Below are 19,981 nucleotides of genomic sequence, written 5' to 3'. Positions count from 1 at the left end.
CCAGACACAGCCGGCTTCATCTGGCAGGAAATGTCCCTAATGGGGACAACCACAAACAGGGCTGCCAGGGCGATGAGGAAAGTGGGGAGCTATTGCCAGGAAGGGGCTCTTTTTTGTTTGTTTGGTTTGGTTTGGTTTTTTTCCCCCCCTTTGGTTTGGTTTTTCAAGACAGGGTCTCTCTATTTTAGCCTTGGCTGTCCTGGACTCGCTTTATAGACCAGGCTGGCCTCAAACTCACAGAGATCCTCCTGCCTCTGCCTCCCCAGTGCTGGGTGGGATTAAAGGGGTGCGCCACCACGCTCAGCTGGGGCTCTCTTAAAGAGATAATGTTCCCAAACTAGACAGAGGTGGGGCTGCATAAAACCACTGAGAGGGCGGGGGTGGGGGGGTGGGCGGGGGAGGACACTTACACGCAAGTTTCATCTCAGTTTGTTAAAAGTAACTATTCCAAATGTGTCTGTCAAGGGCCCGCGGAAGAGGCCCAGGAAGCAGGTGTCCAGGGCAGGGAATGGACAGAGATCACAGGTAGCAGCAGCACAAACCTGCAAAAACGAGTTGTTCTGTTTGAGGCAGGGTCTCGCTCCACAGTCCTGACTGTCCTGGGCTCGTTCTGTAGACCAGGCTGGCCTCCAACTCAGTGATCCGCCTGCTTCTGTCTCCCCGAGTGCTGGGATTACAGGCGTGCGCCACCGCCGCTGGGCCTGATATTTTATTTCATTCTGTGTCTGGGGCAGTGTCCACTCGGCTGATGAAGGCGAGGCTTGACGGGGGTATAGGGCCCTCTGGCTCTGGTGTTGCACGCAGTTGTGAACCGTGACAGGGATGCTGGGAACAGAACTCTTAACCAAGGAGCCATCTCTCCAGCAGCACCCCGCTGCTCTTGCAGAGGATGGAGGTTCAGTTCCTAGCACCCACAACCTTCTGTAACTCCTTCCTGGTCTCCACAGGTCCCTAGCACGCACATCATGCACAGACATACAAGTAGACAACACATTCATACACATAAAATAAATATTTGTTTGTTTGTTTGTTTGTTTGGTGGTAAAGAGGTACCAGAATCCCGGTGCTCAGGCCGACAGGGACATGCCTGTAAGCACCTGCGCGAGGGACTCGGAGGTCCAGCTTCCAGGCCCAGGCCACTCTGTGGGTCTAGATCTCTGTCCTTGAGCTTTCGTGACACCGCCCAAGTCCAAGCCGGACTCAGAGCTCCATCCCCTGCCGTCTTCTCGGCTCCCCTTCCACAATTTTTTTTTTTTGAAACGGTCTCTCTATGTAGCTCTGAGGGTCCTAGAACTAGCTATGTAGACCAGGGTGGGCACCGGAACTCACAATCGGCTAGCCTCTGACTCCTGGGCCCTGCTCACCTCCCCCTGCCCCAAGCTTCCAAACTCTGCCGCACCCCTCCAACCCACCCATTAGGGGTGGGTCAATCCACATAGCCCCGCCTCTGCCCCGGCCCTCCACTTCCTCTCCTTAGCCGCGTTTCCAGGCCCCTCCCCGACACCACCCCCAACTTGTGTTCCCCGCCCAACTAAACCCCACCTTCATCAGTACCTGTTGCAAGACTCCCTTTTCAGGCCCTTTTCCCTGGGGAGCCCCACCATCAGTGCCCCTGATCTCCGTCGTCCTCTTAAGCCCTGCTTTTAAGACAGTCTTCCTATAAAGTTACTCAAAGATTTTTTTTTTTAAAAGACAACCTTCTGGGTCCCGCCGTAGCCACGCCCCTCTTATCTTTGCCTATCCAGCCCCGCCCCTCATCTCCAACTCTTTGGTGGGACTAAGCCCCGCCTCGCCGGCTCTTCTAGCCGGGCCCCTCCTAGACCCACAGCCCCAAACCCCAGCTTCCCCCTCCCCTCGCACGCCCGGGAGAGTAGCCAGCGGCCGGCCCACAGTAGGAAACATTTTCTTCCAAGTTTTTTTGCGCAGCTTCCACGTCCTAGCTGGGACCAGCACTCGGGGCCAGTTCAGAGGTCCCCCGTAGCATTTACATCCTCACCCTAGGACCCCCGAACGCCTACTGTCGCCCTCCCTCCTCCACTCCAGGCCTGCGACATGGGCCGCTCCTACGGAGGCCGGGTGCTGGCCGCGATGACCCTACTGGGCATCCCCGCAGCGGTGCTGGTCGCGCTGTCTGCGCAGCTGTTGTTCCAGCTCCAGGCGGGTCGCGCCGAGCTGCGGGGTGTGCGCACCGACGGGCTGCACCCTGAGCTGGACCCCGACGCCGGGCTACCCGAAGCTGCGGCTGGGGCATTGCTGCCGCTGGCGACTGCGCTGGCCGCGCTGGCTCAGATCCTCGGGCTTTGCTGTTTGCTGCTCGCTGCGCTCTGCGGACACCTGGGCGCCGAGCTGGCGCGCGGGCCGGGGCCGGCCAGGTAGGACGCCATTGCCTCTACTTGCAGAGGGGGAAACTGAGGCTCCGAGAGCGCGCAAGTTCCGCGGGGTAATACTAACAGGGCCTCGGCGCGCCCTCCACCTTCCTGCGCTGGTGCTTGGGGTGCATCCCAGGGGGCACATGCCAACCATCGGAGATGCACCCCAACCTCGCGACTCTCCTCTCTGAAGCGTGTGGATCCGCAGCAAGCCGCAGCCCGGCCGAGGGGTCGTGGGGGTGCATCCGTATGCCTACTTTGTTCCAGCTTTGACTCTCTCCACTGTGAAGGGAGGTCGGATGATGGTTGGGCGTGGGTAGATTCAAGCTGATGCGTGGGTGGGGGATAGATGGAGTGGAGCGGTGGATGTGGGTACACAGTCGTGATGATGACGGTGGGAAGGTGGTTAGGAGGCAGGTGGAGGGCTGAGGACGGGCAGTCTCTAGACTTAGGTACCCAGAGTCACTGGGTTACTGTCTCTCTTCCTGTTACCCATCTCAGGTCGGACTGGTTCATGTATGACTGCCGCCTCCTCAGGCACTCGGCGCTCGGCCTGTTCTGCTGTGGGGTCTCTGTCTACTTAGCAGGTGTGTGCAGGGCAGAGAACCTGGGACAGGGTGCACACAGGTCCCTGGAGCGGTCAGCCGGAGTTCAGACAGTCGTCTCAACACTCTCTCGTGGATATTTTTCTGTGCCTCAGTTTCCCCATCAATACAAGAGTGATGAGGATCCCTGATGCTTAGAATGAACAAGGCATTCTCTAGTAATACTCAGTGTGTTTATCATGAAGGCGACCCTGGCCTTGTAGACAAGGCTGGGCCTTGAACCTCCCAATCCTTGGGAGACACGTGGAGGTGGTATCCACGTGTGCAGGGCCCACAGAGGCCAGAGCTGCAGCTGTACGCAGTTCTGAACTGCAGAGTGCTAGAAACCAACACCCAGTCCTCTGCAAGAGGAGCCAGCGACTGCTCTAACCTCTGAGCCATCTCTGGCTCCCAGGCCTTCTTGTTAGACTTGGCTGTCCTGGACTCGCTTTGTAGACCAGGCTGGCCTCGAACTCACAGCGATCCACCTGCCTCTGCCTCCCCAGTGCTGGTATTAAAGGCGTGCACTACCACCACACCCAGCTTTTCTGATTTTTGCTTTTGCTTATCTTTTTTTTTTTTTTTTTTAGATAGGGTCTCACATAACCCACGTTGGTTTCAAATCCTCTGTGTAGCCAAGGATGACCCTGAGCTCCTGGTCCTCCCAACTCCACAGTGCTGGAATGGCAGGCACCACCACACCCCGTTTGTTGGGCACAGGGGCCAGCATCCAGCCCTCAGGCATGCCAGGCAGGTGTGCTTCCCACTGAGTCCAGGTCCCGGAAGGGCTTAGCTTTGCCTGTCCTGCACCGTGGCTGGAAGCTGGAACTAGGGCACCACAGACAGGGGCTGAGCCACAAGGTTCACGGGCACAAGAGCCGGAGAGCTGGCTTGGTGGGTCAGAGTTCTAACTGCTCTTCCAAAGAACCAGAGTTCGGTTCCCACACCCAGGCCAGGCTGCTCACAATCGCCTGAGGTCCAGATTTGATACCTTCTTTTGGTCTCCGTGGACACTTGCACTTACACACCTGCACACACACTTGCACACTCCTCTACACACACCTGCACACACCTCTATACACACACACCTGCACTTGCACACGCTCGAGCTTGCGCGCACACTCGTACACACACACACAGTCAATAAATCTTTATTTATTTATTTTTGTTTTTTTGAGATAGGGTTTCTCTGTGTAGCCTTGTCTGTCCTAGACTCGCTCTGTAGACCAGGCTGGCCTCGAACTCACAGCGATCCGCCTGCCTCTGCCTCCCGAGTGCTGGGATTAAATGCGCGTGCCACCACGCCCGGCTCAATAAGTGTTTAAATAAGAAGCCTCGCCTTTAGGACTGGCTAACTGACGATGTCACTACAGTCCCCAGGACCCACGCTTCCAGAGAATCTGACCCTCAAGCTGTCCCTGGCTTCCACATGCCCACTGTGGCAGGTTGCACACACACAGTGAACAAACGCAGTAAAAATGCACAAAAGAAGTAAAAATCCCATCTTTGTCTTTTCCACGTTGCGTGGCTTTGGGCGTGTCCTCTGCCCACACTGTGTGGGTGTTCTGTCTGTCTGTCTGCCCCGAGCCTGATGCCTCAGAACAGCGCTAGATCCTCAGAACCGGGGCTCACAGGCACTCGGGAGCCACTGCGCAGGTGCTGGGAACCAAACCCAGGGACCTCTCAGCTGCTGGGCCATGTGTCCCGTCGCTTTTGCTGTTTGAGATGGGTTCTTACCGCGTAGCCCTGGCTGTCCTGAAATCCAGGCTGGCCTCAGCCTCCCAGAGGTTCTTTCACCTCAGCCTCCCCGAGTGCTGGGCTTGAAGGCGTGAGCTGCGCGCCTGTCGGGTTTGCTTCTTTGGAAGGGGCCAGGATGGTGACCAAAGCCTCGACAGTTGCCTCCGTGTGTTCTGGCCTCTGTGTTTCAAGGGATCTCCCCCGAGGGGCTGGAGAGCAAATGTTGGTTGAGTGAATAAGCGAGCCACTCCTTTCCTTCCTCAGCAATGGCCATTTACACCCTCCTGCTGTTTGAGATCGAGGCGGGCGCGGCAGCGGCGTCCATCCTGGGCTCAGGTGCCCTGGTCCTGGTGGCGATAATGACCCACACCCTGTTCCGGGCTGTTCGGGCCACTCGCCGTGGCCTCCACGAGCTGTCTCCACCATCATTTGACGATGAGCCAGCCCGGCGTTCAGAAGACTCCAAAACCGGCCGCAGAGTTCCGCCCCAGCAGGGTACCCACTGCCAGACCCTCTACGCCCCCTCCCGGGAGCCTGAGGAGCCTCCTGGGCTCAGGGTCACTGGTACCTCATCCACCGTCTTGGGAAGAGCCAGCGAGGGCAGCCTGCCTGCCTCTCACCCGCCCCAGACACTATTGGCTGGCCCGGGCCACTGGGCCGTGGTCGCTCATGAGATGCATAGCATGCTCACCCACAGGCCATTGGAAATGAGAAAGGAAGCCACACTGGTGTGAGCTGGGGATCAGGGGCAAGGTGACAAGATGACACCACAGAGATAGGCCCGGCTCAGCTACTGTAGCAGTGGGATTTCCTCCCGAGTTTAAGGAATCCTTGATTTATGGTGCAGAACAGCTGCCAGGGCTCCAGCCCTCTTTGCTAAGAGGGACAAAAAACGTCCAGGCATGGGTAGGTTTTCTCCAGGCCTTTGAGACCTCAAGACCTTATGCCTGCATCTCACTGGGCAGACACTGACACGTGACCTGACCTTGATACTGGGGAGGTTGAGGAATGTAAACAAACGAGGCTCTTCTATAGGTTGGTGGGGAGTGTTGGGCCTATGTTCTGACTCTCCGCGGTTCTCTGTCCATCCTACAGATGAGGAAACGGAGACCGAGATAGGGGCTGTGACTCACCAAGGGCCCCATTTCTGAGCACCAGAGCCTGGATTGGCCCCAGGCCCTGTCCTGATTCCACTCCCATATTCCTGGAAGAAGGCTCAAGTCTTAGACTTCAACTCCCTGGCACTCCCTGGGGCGCCGTGGACGGTTGAAACTTCTCGTGTTTGGAGCTCGGAGCAGCCCAAGGCCAGGAGCCTTCAGGGCTGGCTGCCGTTTGGCTGTAGGCCTCGTTGCTGGGCCAGTCTCCTCATCCGTAACATGGAGACAGGAGAAGAGGCCCAGGAAGCCGCACACGTCGGCCCACGACACAGACTAGCCGTGCGCCTTAGCTGTATTGTTGCTATGACAAAGTATTTGACAAATGCCCCATGTGGAAGAAAAGGGCTCGCTCTGGATCACAGTCCCGGGCTGAACCCCACTCCCTGTACCAACTGTCTGTCTTCCTCATTTTGTTTGTTGTCGATGAGATGAAACCCCTGACAGAAGCCACCTAAGGAAGCAAGGCTCGTGGCTCAAGGGTGGGGGCCATGCTGGTAGGGAAGGGGCATGAGGAACGGGACAGCCCCAGGAAAAAGGAGAGAGAGAGAGAGAGAGAGAGAGAGACCCAGAGGCCGTCCCCAAGGCGACTCTGCTTGGGTTGACAGTGCTAACCTGCTGTCGCTGGCCTGTGTGTGGAAGCAGGAGCTGAGGCTTTAGGGAACAACCGAGGCCCCCTAGCCCACAGAGGTCCCCACACACAACCACAGGAATAAACTCAGGTGGTGGCTTGCTTTGATTGTTCTTTTTTTCTTTTTAAAGACAGGGTCTCATATAGCCCAGGCTATCCTTGAACACTGTGTAGCCAAGGATGGCTTTGGACTCTTGATGCTGCTACCTACCCCTCCTACACCGCAGGGTGTTTCTCTTTCCCTCCCTCCCCCTCTCCCTCCCTGTCTCTCTCTCTCTGTGTCTCCCTCTCTGTCTCTTCCTCTCTCCCTCTCCCCCCCCCTTTCTCGACCAAGTTTGTAGATACTTTTTTAAAACTCTTTTTACTGATTCTTTGTGAATTTCACATCATGTGCCCCAATCCAACTCATCTCCGTCCCTTGCAGGCCTTGCAACCTTCCCATAAAATAAAATAAAATAAGAAAGAAAAAAAAAACCCTTGTCATGGAAGCTGTAGTGTGTCAGTGTGTCACATGGTATATATACCTCTTTGTCAACACATACTTGCAGCACTCTGGGCCCTGACCAGGCTCTCCCCTCCTCTGCTCCCCTCTTCTCTCGAGACCTTGAATTGAGGCCTGGAATTCCCCACGGCTGCGTCAGGAGATTGGGAGAGCTGCCTGAGGGCCATGGCCAAAACCCATCCTCCCAGCGGCTGCGAGCTGAGAGCTGAGCAGGGAGCCAGGAAGGCTCTATCTCTGCCTCCATCTTGAGACTGTCCAGGTCAGGTTAGAGCCAGGCTGCCGGGCAAGAGGCACCTGATCCGGGTGTGGCAGGAAGTGGCTGCCTCCATCGGCTCATGACCGAAACCTGGCTTTAAAGATTGTAATAGTTATTTATTTCATTCTCTTGGTTCTCTCTCTTTTCTTTCTGTCTTTTCCTTTTTGGTTTTTTGCTTGTTTATTTGTTTGTTTTATTTTGTTTTTGTGTGACAAGGTCTTACGCAGCCTACGCTGGACTGGATGTGGCTATGTAATTGAGGATAGCGTCACCTTCTGATCCTCCTGCCTCAACTTCTGGGTGCAGGTATGCCCTCCACACCTGGCAGTGCCCATAGGGTCACCTCATAGAGCCATCATGAAAGAGTCTGTAGCTAGGGGGCTGAGGCAGGAGGATGGCTGCGAGCTCTAGCCCAGCCTGGGCTACATAGTGAGACCCTGTCTGTAGCCCATGCTGGCTGAGCATGATAGCGCAGATTGTGACCCCAGCACTTCAGCAGGAGGATTGCTGTGTGTTCACAGACCGGGCTACTGTCTGGCCCCTAGAGGATGAGGCAGAACCGAGCAGGAATTCAAGGTCACACTTGGATACATAGTGAGTTCGAGGCCAGCCTGGGCTACACAAGACTCAAACAGATACACACACACACACACACACACACACACACACACACACACACACACACACACGATGTAGTGCCTCTGGCCACATGAGGTAGGGCCAGAGAAGTTTTTTGTTTTGTTTTGTTTTGTTTGGCTAAGATGGGGAAACAGGCACAGAGAGGTTAAACTCTGCCCCAGCAGGCACAGAGAGGTTAAACTCTGCCCCAGCAGGCACAGAGAGGTTAAACTCTGTCCCGGGCACCGGTTTCTGCAGGTTTTCTTTGCAGACCTGTTGGGGTTGGACCCAGACCATGCACTCCATACGGAGGGGTGCGGAAGACCCCTGGCTGCAGACACACAGAGCTGTGTGCCCCAGGCAGCCTGGTGGAATCTCACCAGCCCAGCGCCCTGCCCCAGATGCTATGTTCGGATGCTTGGCCAATGCCGTGGTGTGTGGTTCAGGACAGACTGGCTCCTTCTGACTCAAGGGCAAGCCCGGGGCACTGGAGGCCTCGGGTTACCCGCGGGTGCTCTGAAAACACGATCCCGGGCGGTTTCGGGGCAGCTGGGAAGGTAATCTGGGACAACAAATGGCTTTTGCTTCCCAGTGAGATCAGATTTGGTGGCTGGCGCCACTGCAGCCTGGGCGGGTCCTGGCAGCCCAGGTAGGAGCAGGACTGTCCCCAGATCCCTGTGTCCAGGGTGGCTTAGTGGCACCCCTCTGAGTGTCCTTGTTGACAGACTTCAAAGCATAGCTAGGCTCCCCTGAGATCCTTGGCCAGCCCTGACCGGCTCTGCTTGTACAGCTCTGTCCTCGTCCTGTCCCCGCCCCAGGAGAACAGGATGGGAGGGGCGGTGGGAGGGGCGATGGACACTTGCCTGAGAACCCCTCCCCTCTCCCCTCCCACGGTATGTACTCCGCCCAAGTCCCACACGCCCCGTTTCAGGACTGGGGTCCCTGGAGTGTGGAGAGTTAACTGGAGGGGACTCAGTCTATGCAGCTTTGGGGGTCATCAGTTCAGCAGGTTGACATTTCCCAGTGTCACGATTGTCTCGCCTGTACCTCACAGCCATGTACCGTAAGCCAGGTGAACTCACTGGCTCCCCAAGGCAGACTTTGCTAGAAAGGTTTGCTGTTGGTGTCCTAGCAGAGGGAGATAATCCTTCAAACACCTGCTGGAACTCGGGGTGATCCTTCTGCCTCAGCCTCTTAAGTACCCATTTTCCATCTGTGTTTATCTGAAGCCATGAGTGCTCATGGAAAAGTGTATTTGTACCCCAAACTTCTGGCAGGTTCTCTGCGACCTGGGACAACCTCCCTGAGGAGCTTGACCAAGCTTGTGCCATCGCTCTGTGAGCCTGTCCTCTGTGGGGTCCACACAGGGCTGACCCTCCAATTTGTGTGGTTTTTTTTTTAATCTATCTATCTATTGTGTACCTTTATTTATTTATTTATTTTGGTTTTTTTTTTTTGAGACAGGGTTTCTCTGTGTAGCCTTGGATGTTCTAGACTCACTTTGTAGACCAGGCTGACCTCGAACTCACAGAGATCCACTTGTCTCTGCCTCCCGAGTGCTGGGATTTTATTTTGTTTTTCTGTGTAGTCCTGGACTGTCCTGGACTCACTCTGTAGGCCAGGCTAGCCTCAAGCTCACAGCGATCCACCTGCCTCTGCCTCTTGGGTGCTGGGATTACAGGCGTGAGCCACCGCCACTACCACCACCGTGCCTGGCCCTAAATTGTTTCATTTTCTTATTGGGTTTTGAAACATAGTCTTTCTACAAAGCCCTGGCTGTCCTGGGACTATGTAGACCAGGCTATCCTTGAACTCACAGACGTACCTGTTCCTACCTCATAAGTGCTGTGGTTAAAGGCCTGTGCCACTACACCCAGCCTAATTGTTTATTTTTGAGGCAGGTTCTCAGGTAGCACAGGCTAGCCTATGGTGGTCAAGAATGGCACTGCACTCCTGATTCCCCTGCCTCCACCTTCCAAGTGTGTCTGCCTTCACGCTGCCCACTCAGCTGCAGGCGCCGCCGGTTTGCTGTCGCTGGTCCTCCTCACTGCACTCAGCAGTCCTAAGCCCAAAGACGCTGTGGGTACCTCTCCAACGTCACACAAAACCCGAGGGTTTACTTCCAAAGGCGACTCATGCTGGCATTGGTCTGGCTATAAATGTTAGGAGACACCCGGTCCTGTGATGCCCGCCGGCCTGGCTCTCCCCTCACCCTCGCTCCTCAGGCTGCCTCATGGGGGGGCCAGGCTGCCTTGTGGGGGGGGGCAGGCTGCAGGGGGGGGCAGGCTGCTTGGTGGGGGGGCCAGGCTGCCTCAGAGACGCACCTGTGAAACTTGAAAAGGAGCAGGCGTGAGACAGATGCACCAGTGTGGTCTTTGTTCAGAAAAAACCAAAAGCAGAGGGAAGGGCTGAGAGCGGATGTGGGCTGGAGGGCCAGCTCAGCCACGGGGCACTCGCTGCTGTCCCCAACACCTGTATCCAGTGCTGCACAGCGCCTGTCACTGAGCTCTATAGGGTCTGGTGCCTTCTGCCCACAAGGGCTCCGGTGTCTGTGTGTCTGTGTGTGTGTGAATCCAAGGCATGGTCTTGTTGGGGGACGTGTGTCACCGTGGGGTGGGCTCAAGCTCCGTGCAGTGTGTGACAGTCTCCTTCTGCTGCCTGAGGATCAGGATGTAGGATGCTTGGCTCCCCCACACCATGTCTGCCCATTCGCTGTGTGCTTCCCGTGTGGTAATAATGGACTAACACCTCTGAGCTGTAAGCCAGCCCCAACTACGTGTGCTTTTGCCAGGCGTGGTGGCGCACACCTTTAATCCCAGCACTCGGGAGGCAGAGGCAGGTGGATCGCTGAGTGCAAGGCCAGCCTGGTCTACAAAGAGAGTCCAGGACAGCCAGGGCTACACAGGGAAACACTGGGGGGGGGGGGGGCGGGGAGTTGTCTTTTATAAAAGAGCTGCCTTGGTCATGGTGTCTCTTCACAGCAGTGGAGGCTCTAAGACACCCCAGGATCCACACGGTGGTAGGTGTGTGACCCCATTTGGGGAACTGTAAACAAACTCCTACTCACCCCAAAGGGGTCAGCCACAGAGCAAAGTACCAACACCAACTTGGTGAACCACTGAGTTTTATTGGGGTTACTTACAGGAGCAGAAATGGCTCAAAGGCAGCTGCATCCCCACAGCCCACCCCGGCATGGGTGACAGCTCACACAGCTGAGGACCTGGAGGTCATTGCACGGCCCGCAGGCAGCGACTCTCAGCAGTCACTACTGCTTAGACATGCTTGGGAAGGGCCAGGCATAATACACCTGGTCAGTTTTAAGGACTTCCTGAGGTGACTGAGTAATTTCCTTCCTCCTTTAAGGACCTTCACTGTAGGATGGAGATTTACCGCAGAGATGGCCACACGACATGAGGGAACTGACTCCTGCAAACTGTCCTTGGACCTCCACACAGGACACTCAAGAGCGCCCCTTCCCAGACAAGCAAATAAAGCTGAGGCTGCAGCTGGGATTGTCAGAGTGCAAGCCTGGCATGCACAAATCCTTAGCCTTCATGCCTAGCACCACAAAAACAAGGTGTTGCAGAGCACGCCTGGAGGACCAGAGCTTTACCCTAGGCTATGCAGTGGCCAGCCTGGGCTACACAAGATCATGCCTCATAAATAGCATAAAGACCGTACAGGGAAGCTAAGTTCAGTCCCCAGCACCCGTATCAGGGGACTCACAATCACCTGGGATTCCAGCTCCAGAGAATCCAGTGCTTTCTTCTGGCCTCCAAGAGCACCAGCAGACAGACAGACAGACGGACAGACGGACAGACAGATGGACAACACACTCACATTCACTCATATAATTCAAAATAAATCTTAAAAAGAAAACAAAAGACACCACACAGTGGATACCAAGTAGTATTTAGTGCTGGCAACATGCGCAGCCTCTAGACAGACTTCTGAGGAGAGAAGGCGCCACACTGCCCAGGCCGCCCCTGCACCGCCATGCAGGAGACCCTGTCTCCAAGCAGGCGGGCTGAGAGGCGGCTGTCAATCAGCAATGTCTGTCAGTGCGGCTGCTGGAGTCCCGGCGGCACCTGAGGCTGCGACTAAGAGACGCTGGGGGGCAGGCGAGCAGCCGCTGTCTTCTCCACCACGAAGCCATAGTTATACTGGGGAGTGGACAGATGGGGACTGAAGAAAAGGACTGGGGGCGGGGGCGGGGCAGGGGGACAGTGGGAGGGACGGAGGCACAGGGACAGACCAGAGACAGCTGTCCAGCCCTGCGGAGCCCGGGTACCGGGAAAAGCCAAAGGTCTGGGGGCCTGAGGACACAGGGTAGGGGCCCAGCGAGTCATGCACCCCTGCACCTACCTCCTTTTCAATGTCGGCCAATGACTTAATCGTCAGGTCCCCAAAGGCAGACAAGCTCTAGCAGACAGAGTGGGGCTGTGAGGCCTAAGTCCCACTGACCCGTGGCGTGCGCAGCCCCCGCACACTCACCACGGCCTGCCTAGGAGGTCAAAGGTTAACTCCTAGGAATCCTGTGGGGCCCAGCGACTAAAACTAACTGAGGCGGGGTGGAAGTGCTTTGCCAGCTGACACGCCCCTAACTTCCCAGATGGCATCTCGTGTAGCCCAGGCTAGCCTCAAACTCACTAGGAAGCAAGGATGACCATGAACAACAGACACAGACACACACGCACACACACACACACATGCACACACACACACACACACACACACACACACACAGCTTAGCAGTGCCTGAGTCCTGGGTTGTCTGGCATGCACCAGCCCCACAAACATCAGCCCGTGTCTCCCCCCACTCCCACGCCCCTGCTCAGACCCTGTGGCCTCTATCCGTCTCCCACTCAGATCCCGGCCGCTGTGGCGGGTCATACAGAAGCAGGGATGTCTCAGCCCCGTGAACAGTGGCTGCTACAGCACCCAGATCCGGGCGGACGCTCACTCACCAAAGGCCCGCAGCTTTTGCCCTCAAATCTCGGGTGCAGTGTGAAGGGAACCCCATCCATGGCTGCAATAAAAGAGAACCCAGGGAGGCTGTGGAGGAAGACCCCAGACACCCTGTGGCCTCCCCGCGTGACCCTGCTCACCCAGGGAGCTGTGACTCCTTGTAAGTGACCGACCCTGGGATCGGGACTGCTGGCTGGTGATGGTTCCTCACAGAAGAGGGACCCTGTCCCACCTCCCTACCCCACCCTCTGCCACCCTACCCCCCCCCCCACCGCTGACGTCCAACCCAGGTATGAAATCCTTCCTTAATCTCACATGATGCGCTGAAGTCCACAGCATGTGGACAGTTAGCTGAAGGGGACCTATCTACGCAGCTGTGTGGGGTCACCAGCCCTTTCTGGTGTTGAAGCTGCTTTTGGGTTCCACACACTCCTGGAACTCACCCCATGAATGGCATGCCCAAACTCTAGCTCCCTGAGCTGGCCTCTGGCAGCAAGGGACTCAGGACTGCTGTTGGTGCCCTATCTAAGGCCTCCAAGGCAATGCACACACCTGGGGCACAGACACACAAGTAGGCAAACACACACACACACACACACACACACACACACACACACACACACACACACATAAAATAAAAAGAAATCTTGACAATTCAAATCCTGGGCTGGAGAGATGGCTCAGAAGCTAAGAGCACTGACTGCTCTCCCAGAGGTCCTGAGTTCAATTCCCAGAAACCACATGGTGGCTCACAGCCACCTATAATGAGATCTGGTGCCCTCTTCTGGAATACAGGCATACATGCAGGCAGAGCATATACATAACAAATCAAAAAAATTTTGAAAAAAATAAAAATAAATAAAAATCCTGTGGGGAGTCCTGCCTCCCACCCCAGGCCTCAGTTTCTCGGCTCTGTGCCTACCTGAGATGCCGTAGAGACTGGATGCCTCATAGATGGAGTCATTCCTCCGCAGAGTGGACGCCCGAGAGCCCAGCCTGGACAGCGTCCGCTCAGGGTGGCCGGCTTTGCTGGTGAGCAGGGGACAGTGACCTGAGTCAGGCTGAAGTCTCCCTGGCCCATCTGCCCACCGGAGTGTCTGAGCCTCACCTGGGCTGCCTGGGGGGGTCTAGTGAGAGCCCTCGCATGTCCTGGGTGAGAGTGCGGGGCTTGGGCACCGGCCTGGGGGCCTTGGATTTCTTGCACCAGATGGCGAAACCACCCATGTCCCTAGAGAGAGGGAGGACAGGAGGAAACCAGTGTCTGGCAGCCAGGGCTGGGAGAGCGGGCCTGTGTCTCCCTGTGGCTGCCATTTAGGGGGTATTTTCCTTTCAGCAACCTCACCCTTGTGCCCGTGAGATCCCCACCCCCACATGCAGAGAAGAGGGCAAAGCGGCAGGCAGGGCAGGAGTCCGAGGGCGGCGGACGCCCCTCCCTACCCCACTCGCAGGTATCCTGGCACGGTCTTGGTCTTCCCACTCAACTTCACATCACACACGACCATGTCAGCTGCCCCCAGGGCCATCAGCCTCACACACATGCGTTTCTTCTTGGACACAGAGGCCTCTGGGAGGGAGTGGGGGGCAGGGAAGTGAGAGAGGGGAGTGGGGTTGGGATGGGAACACTCAGAGATGCTTGCCACTACTGTTAGGGACAACACCAGGCAGTTGGTTAAATAATAAATGCCATAATCATAGGAGATTCACTAACTCATATGGGATCATTGAAACGGGCTGAAATTGTTAAATATTTGACAGGAGGAATCAATAGTAAAGCATCTGTTTCGGCACCCAATATCCTTTTCCCTGGTCCTATAACCCAGGGGCTCACAAAACCGCTCTTCAAAAAAAAAAAAAAAAATCCAGTCGGGCATGGTGGCGCACACCTTTAATCACAGCACTCAGGAGGCAGAGGCAGGTGGATCGCTGTGAGTTCGAGGCCAGCCTAGTCTACAAAAGTGAGTCCAGGACAGCCAGGACTGTTACGCAGAGAAACCCTGTCTCGGGAAAAAAAAAAAAATCCAACCCAAGGCTACTGTGTATGCTCCATGGGGTCAGAAGGGCTATTTTGTATTATATGCACTTATTTCTGTTTGTGAGCTAAGTCTCATGTAGCCCAGGCTAGCCCCAAAATCTCTATGTAGCCGTGGATGACCCTGAATGTCAGCTCTTGCCTTAGCCTTCAGAGGGCTGGATGGCCCCCTCTAGTTTATGGCACTGGGGATGGAGCCAGGCCTCGTGCACACTAGGTGAGAAGCTCACTGATTTAGGCATGGCCCCAGCCCTGGCTTTTGCAACAGGACCTTACTCTGCAGTCTAGGCCGCCCTGGAATTCGCCACATAGCCCGAAGGGGCTTTGAACTGGAAGCAAGCCTCCTGCCTCGGCCCCTCAAGTGCTGGGATGAGGAGCAGCAGGGCTCACACCTAGCAGGTTAGGTTATAAGGGGCTGGTCACTATGGCTCATGCCTGGGACCCCTCAAGGAGAGAGGACTGAAGTTCCAGGCCAGCTGGGGCTACACACTGAGACAACCCCCCCCCCCACCTGTTAAACACATAAGTCACGAGAACAGCTGCAAGCGGAGGACAGGAGAATTTGTGGACGCCTCCCTCGTCTGCACACTGACCTGACCCTGCACAGCAGCCCGCCAGCAGTCACTAAAGACAGCACCGTGAGAACCAAGCACCATCGGGGAGGTGGGCAGCTGGCTCAGGCAGGGGAGGGGGCAGAGGGGAAGCTGAGCTACGCAGAGGGCAGGGAAAGCCAGCTCCAGGCGGACTTGCCGTGCAAGAGCCTGGAAAGGAAAAGAGAACAGGAGAGGACTCGCTCCGCCACAGAAGCAGAGGGCAAGCAGAGTGACCCAGTGTCAGTTAGCAAGGCCGGCCAGGTTCCAAAAACATATGGGGTTGTTGTTTGTTGAGGAACACGCTTTCATGTAGCTCAGATCGGTGGCAGGTGTGCCCCGCCACGCTCAAATTCTTAGGAAAAGCTGAAGCAAGAGCTCACTCCGTAGCCCAGGTTAGACACTCGCTCACAGCCATCCTCCTGCCTCAGCCTGGTGTGTGTCAACTGTTTAATTTTGGGGAAGTGGGTTGAGACAAGGCCTCAGTGTAGCCCAGGCTGGCCTTGAACTCCCCATCATCCTCCTGCCTCAGCTTCCCAAGTTCTGCACGCACAGGTGGCGCCTCCCTGCCCAGCTAGCCGGTCCTGTGCCTGTAGTTCTCCCGTGGGCCCACGGATCTTACTGGTATCCAGAGGATCGTTGACTGTAGAGAAGCCTGGGGGTAGGGGGCCCTTGTCCATCACGATCTGCATGTCCACTACCACATTGTCCTGAGGGTTCTGGGAGGAAGGAGGCAGGGGCGGTCAGCAGGGAGGCAGAGGCGGTGGGCACGGATAGTGGGTGTCAGCGGGGAGGGTCAGGGGCGGCAGGGGCAGGGGGCAGGGGGCAGGGGGCAGGGGGCGTGGGGGCGTGGTGGGGCAGGCTCCGCGGTGCTCACCTCCAGGCTGCCCAGGGAGCTCAGGCACAGGTAGTAGCCGGCCTTCTGCGCGAAGCCGCGGCCAAAGTTGGCGGTCGCGCCCTCCACGGTGCAGGTGATCTGCGGGTCGCACGGGTCAGCGGGCTTTTTCCCGCCCCGGCCCGCCCCCGCTGCCTTTCCCAACCCCCACTCACCGCGGTGAAACCCGGAGGTGGCGGCGCCGAGGCCGATGACCAGACTAGACCGACCAGCGGCGCCGCGTCTGCCCCGGGATCCATCCTCCCTGGGAATTCAGAAGGCAGCTAACGCCCTCCGAGAGCCCGGAAGCGTGGACTACAACTCCCAGAGCACCATTGAAAGCGTGACGCGAGCAGCTAGTGCGCACGCGCGGACACTGCTGCCCAGTCCGGTGGAGCCACGCCCACTAGGTGTGCCCTTGAGACTCGTTTGCGGAAGGATTAGAACTTCCGTCCCTAAACACCACCCTGTCCACTAGGGGGCGGCTCAGCTCCCGGAACGGAAAGGACTACACTCCCCAGAATGCCATGCGGCATCACCCTCGGACCCTTTTTTTTGTTTTTTGTTTGTTTTTTGTTTTTTCGAGACAAGGTTTCTCTGTGTAGCCTTGCCTGTCCTGGACTAACTTTGTAGACCAGGCTGGCCTCGAACTCACAGCGATCCGCCTGCCTCTGCCTCCCGAGTGCTGGGATTAAAGGCGTGGGCCACCACCGCCCGGCTGGAAAGTGTTTAAATAAACCATCAATGTCATCAACATTTCATTGATATCGGTGCGTGAGTGGTTTGTGTGGCAAGTCTTGTACTACATCAGTAGGACAGAGTAACTCTGCAGGGCCAGCTCTGGTGAGAAGGCTCAACTTCATAGGGGCGAACAAGGGATGTATATACAGTTCTTGGGGGTGCAGGTGTCGGGGAGGGGTTCACTGGGGAGGTGTACACCGCTGGCTGGGGTGAACAAGGCATGTACACCCGGTTCTGTGGGTGGGGGAGGGGTTCCCTGGGGAGGTGTACACTGCTGGCTGGGGTGAACAAGGCATGTACACCCGGTTCTGTGGGTGGGGGAGGGGTTCCCTGGGGAGGTGTACACTGCTGGCTGGGGCTTCAGATGCCTGGAATGCTTTACATTCCAGAATCACAGATATTTATCCAGCAGGTTCTTATCCGGAAAAAGGAAGTTGAGCCTGCATTGTGCCGAGGGCTACCGTGATGCCCTCTTGGGTGAGAGTCAGGCTTAGCGACACTGTCTGGATCAATTGAGGCAGAGAGAAGGAAGCCCCTGCTGGGAAAGGGAGTCCATTCTGCACTGAGCGCTGGTGAGCTGTCCGGACATGGTGGACAGTGGCCTTAAACAGCAGCGTCTTCCAATAGCCGAACACATTCTAGGCCTAGCTATGGTTGTACAGATGCTAGAAACTCCAGGACTACGTTAGCAGGTGGAGGCTGTAAATCTCTGATACGGCAATTAATTTAGGCAAATAAAAGTTACTGTAACAATTTACCCCCATTATAAACTACTGGGGTGCATGAAGGAGCAGATCCTGCAGACCCAAAGCTGCAGGGTAACTGAGGAGTCCCCATGGGCATCCAGTGCTGACGGTGCATCAGAAGCCAGAGGCCCCACACCAGACCAGCAACTCACTGCAACGAACATAAGCAAGAAAAAAGAAGTCTGTACAAAAGTGTATACAGTGCGACACATTGTAATACATTACAGCTTCCACAGAAGATATTTATTTATTTTTTTGTTTGTTTGTTTTTGCCTTTTGGCTTTTATTTCTTTTAGTGGAGAGGTAGAGTGTTGTTGTAAAAAATGAAAATCTAAAACGTCCCATATTACTAATAAAGACCCAGGAGCCAGATGCTGGGGTGAAAACCTGCCAGCCCAGAGAAGCAGAGAAAGCACCCAGCTCATGACCAGAGAATAAGACCCAAAAGCCCAAAGCCCCAAACCCAAAGCTTGCTAGCTCAGCTGATCACCCAGAAGGAAAAGCCAAGAGCTAAAAGCCAGCAAGCTTGCTAGCTCAAAGCTCAAAAACTCTTCTTCTCCACACTGTCTTAAATAACCTTCACCTCCAAGGCGTTCCTCCTCTTTAGTCACTCTCAGCCGGTTTCTCGCTCCGCCGCCTCTTGACCTAGGGTTGACTTTATTAAATCCTGTGTACAGAAAGCATCTAGATTAAAGGTGCGTGCTAGGGCTGAGCCACGTCAAACAGGAAGCAGGTTTTTACAGTTTACAGTCTCGGGGTTCACAATAAGATGGAATATCCTGCAAAAGTGGAGGGGCACAGATATGAAAAGCCAGGGAGGTATATGGGATTGGGGTGCATAATGTTTAAAGGTAACAAATACATAAATGGAAATATGAACCACAGCAGGAGCAGAGCCTGGAGGCAGAGTGTCTGCCTGGGATGTGTGAGGCTCTGCACTCCACCCAAAGGCCCGCAGAGAAGGGGGTGCCTTGCTCTATAAGAATCATAAAACTGAGGCTGGAGAGATGGCTCAGTGGTTAAGAGCACCGCCTGCTCTTCCAAAGGTCCTGAGTTCAATTCCCAGCAACCACATGGTGGCTCACAACCATCTATAATGTAACTTGGTGCCTTCTTCTGGCCTGCAGGTAAACAAGCAGACAATACTGTATACATAATAATAAAATAAATCTTAAAAAAAAAAAAGAATCATAAAACTTACAGAAGCAGGTGGATCTCTGTAATTGCAGGCCAACCTGGTCTACATAGTGAGATCCAGAACATTCAGGGCTACCTAGACAGACCCTGCCTCAAAAACAAAACAAACAAAAATTAAAAAATAACCAAATGAACAGCACCAAAAATTCCTACCGTTGTTGTTTATTTACCAGTAGTATAACCTAATAATTTTTTTTTGGTTTTTCAAGACAGGGTTTCTCTGTGTAGCCTTGGCCATCCTGGACTCACTTTGTAGACCAGACTGGCCTCAAACTCACAGCGACCCGCCTGCCTCTGCCTCCCGAGTGCTGGGATTAAAGGCGTGTGCCACCACGCCCGGCTCCTAATAATGTTTATTATCAGGCCTGTAATTATTATTATTACAGCAATATAACCCGCTAGCAATCAATCAAGACACAGACACCTGTTATATTTTAAAATAGCCTTAGTTCACCTGGGGCAGGGCAGATATGAATCCCCTAAATTACTTCCCATGGTAGGGCAGGTATGGGATCCCCAATCCCATGCCATCTGCTTCTAATAATTTCTTTTTCAAAAAAATATTTTTATTTAATTTATGTGCGTTGGTGTGAGGTTGTCAGATCCTGGAGTTACAGACAGTTGTGAGCTGCCATGTGGGTGCTGGGAATTGAACCCAGGTCCCTTGGAAGAGCAGGCAGTGCTCTTAACCACTGAACCATCTCTCCAGCCCCGGTTCTAATAATTTCTATCAAGCTACCTCCCATCTGTAATTCCATACACTTGCTAATGTCCTTCCTCTGGGCCAAATCCTCCATCCAAGCCGGCCACCTGCTTCTCCTCCACCTAACCCACGGCGACCTCCTTTTTTCTCTCTTTTCCTCTAGTCTGTCTTCTTCCCAAGATTCTCCCAGTCTCCCTCAGGCCAAGAGCCTTAGCCACGCCCTGCCCAGGTGTAATGGCTTTTTTATTAATTAGCATCACAATGCACCAGACCAAGCCCCAG

The 19,981-nt window shown here is 55.2% G+C and overlaps 2 protein-coding genes across 3 annotated transcripts; one reads left to right on the top strand and one right to left on the bottom strand.

Moving 5' to 3' along the window:
* Nucleotides 1-1,828: 1,828 nt before the first annotated feature.
* Nucleotides 1,829-6,908, top strand: TMEM221 (transmembrane protein 221). Of its 2 annotated transcripts, XM_084759218.1 has the most exons (4): nucleotides 1,829-2,372; nucleotides 2,871-2,956; nucleotides 4,955-5,185; nucleotides 5,786-6,908. In XM_084759218.1, exons 1-4 carry the CDS (start codon nucleotides 2,053-2,055, stop codon nucleotides 5,839-5,841), a joined length of 693 nt encoding a protein of 230 aa, XP_084615344.1. In that variant the 5' UTR covers nucleotides 1,829-2,052; the 3' UTR covers nucleotides 5,842-6,908. The 2 variants fall into 2 exon arrangements, with proteins under 2 accessions (XP_084615344.1, XP_084615343.1); XM_084759217.1 differs by lacking the exon at nucleotides 5,786-6,908 and having other exon boundaries at nucleotides 4,955-5,633.
* A 4,838-nt stretch (nucleotides 6,909-11,746) lies between these two features.
* On the bottom strand, nucleotides 11,747-16,647 carry MVB12A (multivesicular body subunit 12A). The gene is made up of 9 exons (XM_084759221.1): nucleotides 16,489-16,647; nucleotides 16,316-16,414; nucleotides 16,061-16,157; nucleotides 14,257-14,383; nucleotides 13,928-14,047; nucleotides 13,742-13,848; nucleotides 12,819-12,880; nucleotides 12,217-12,273; nucleotides 11,747-12,014 (listed from the first exon to the last, which is right to left on the bottom strand). Exons 1-9 carry the CDS (start codon nucleotides 16,570-16,572, stop codon nucleotides 11,952-11,954), a joined length of 816 nt encoding a protein of 271 aa, XP_084615347.1. The 5' UTR covers nucleotides 16,573-16,647; the 3' UTR covers nucleotides 11,747-11,951.
* Nucleotides 16,648-19,981: the final 3,334 nt, after the last annotated feature.

Source organism: Acomys minous (assembly GCF_964271855.1).
Source record: "Acomys minous genome assembly, chromosome: 15".
Lineage (NCBI taxonomy): Eukaryota > Metazoa > Chordata > Mammalia > Rodentia > Muridae > Acomys > Acomys minous.
Note: the sequence above shows the minus strand (reverse complement) of the source record. Positions and strands in the feature narration are given on the sequence as shown.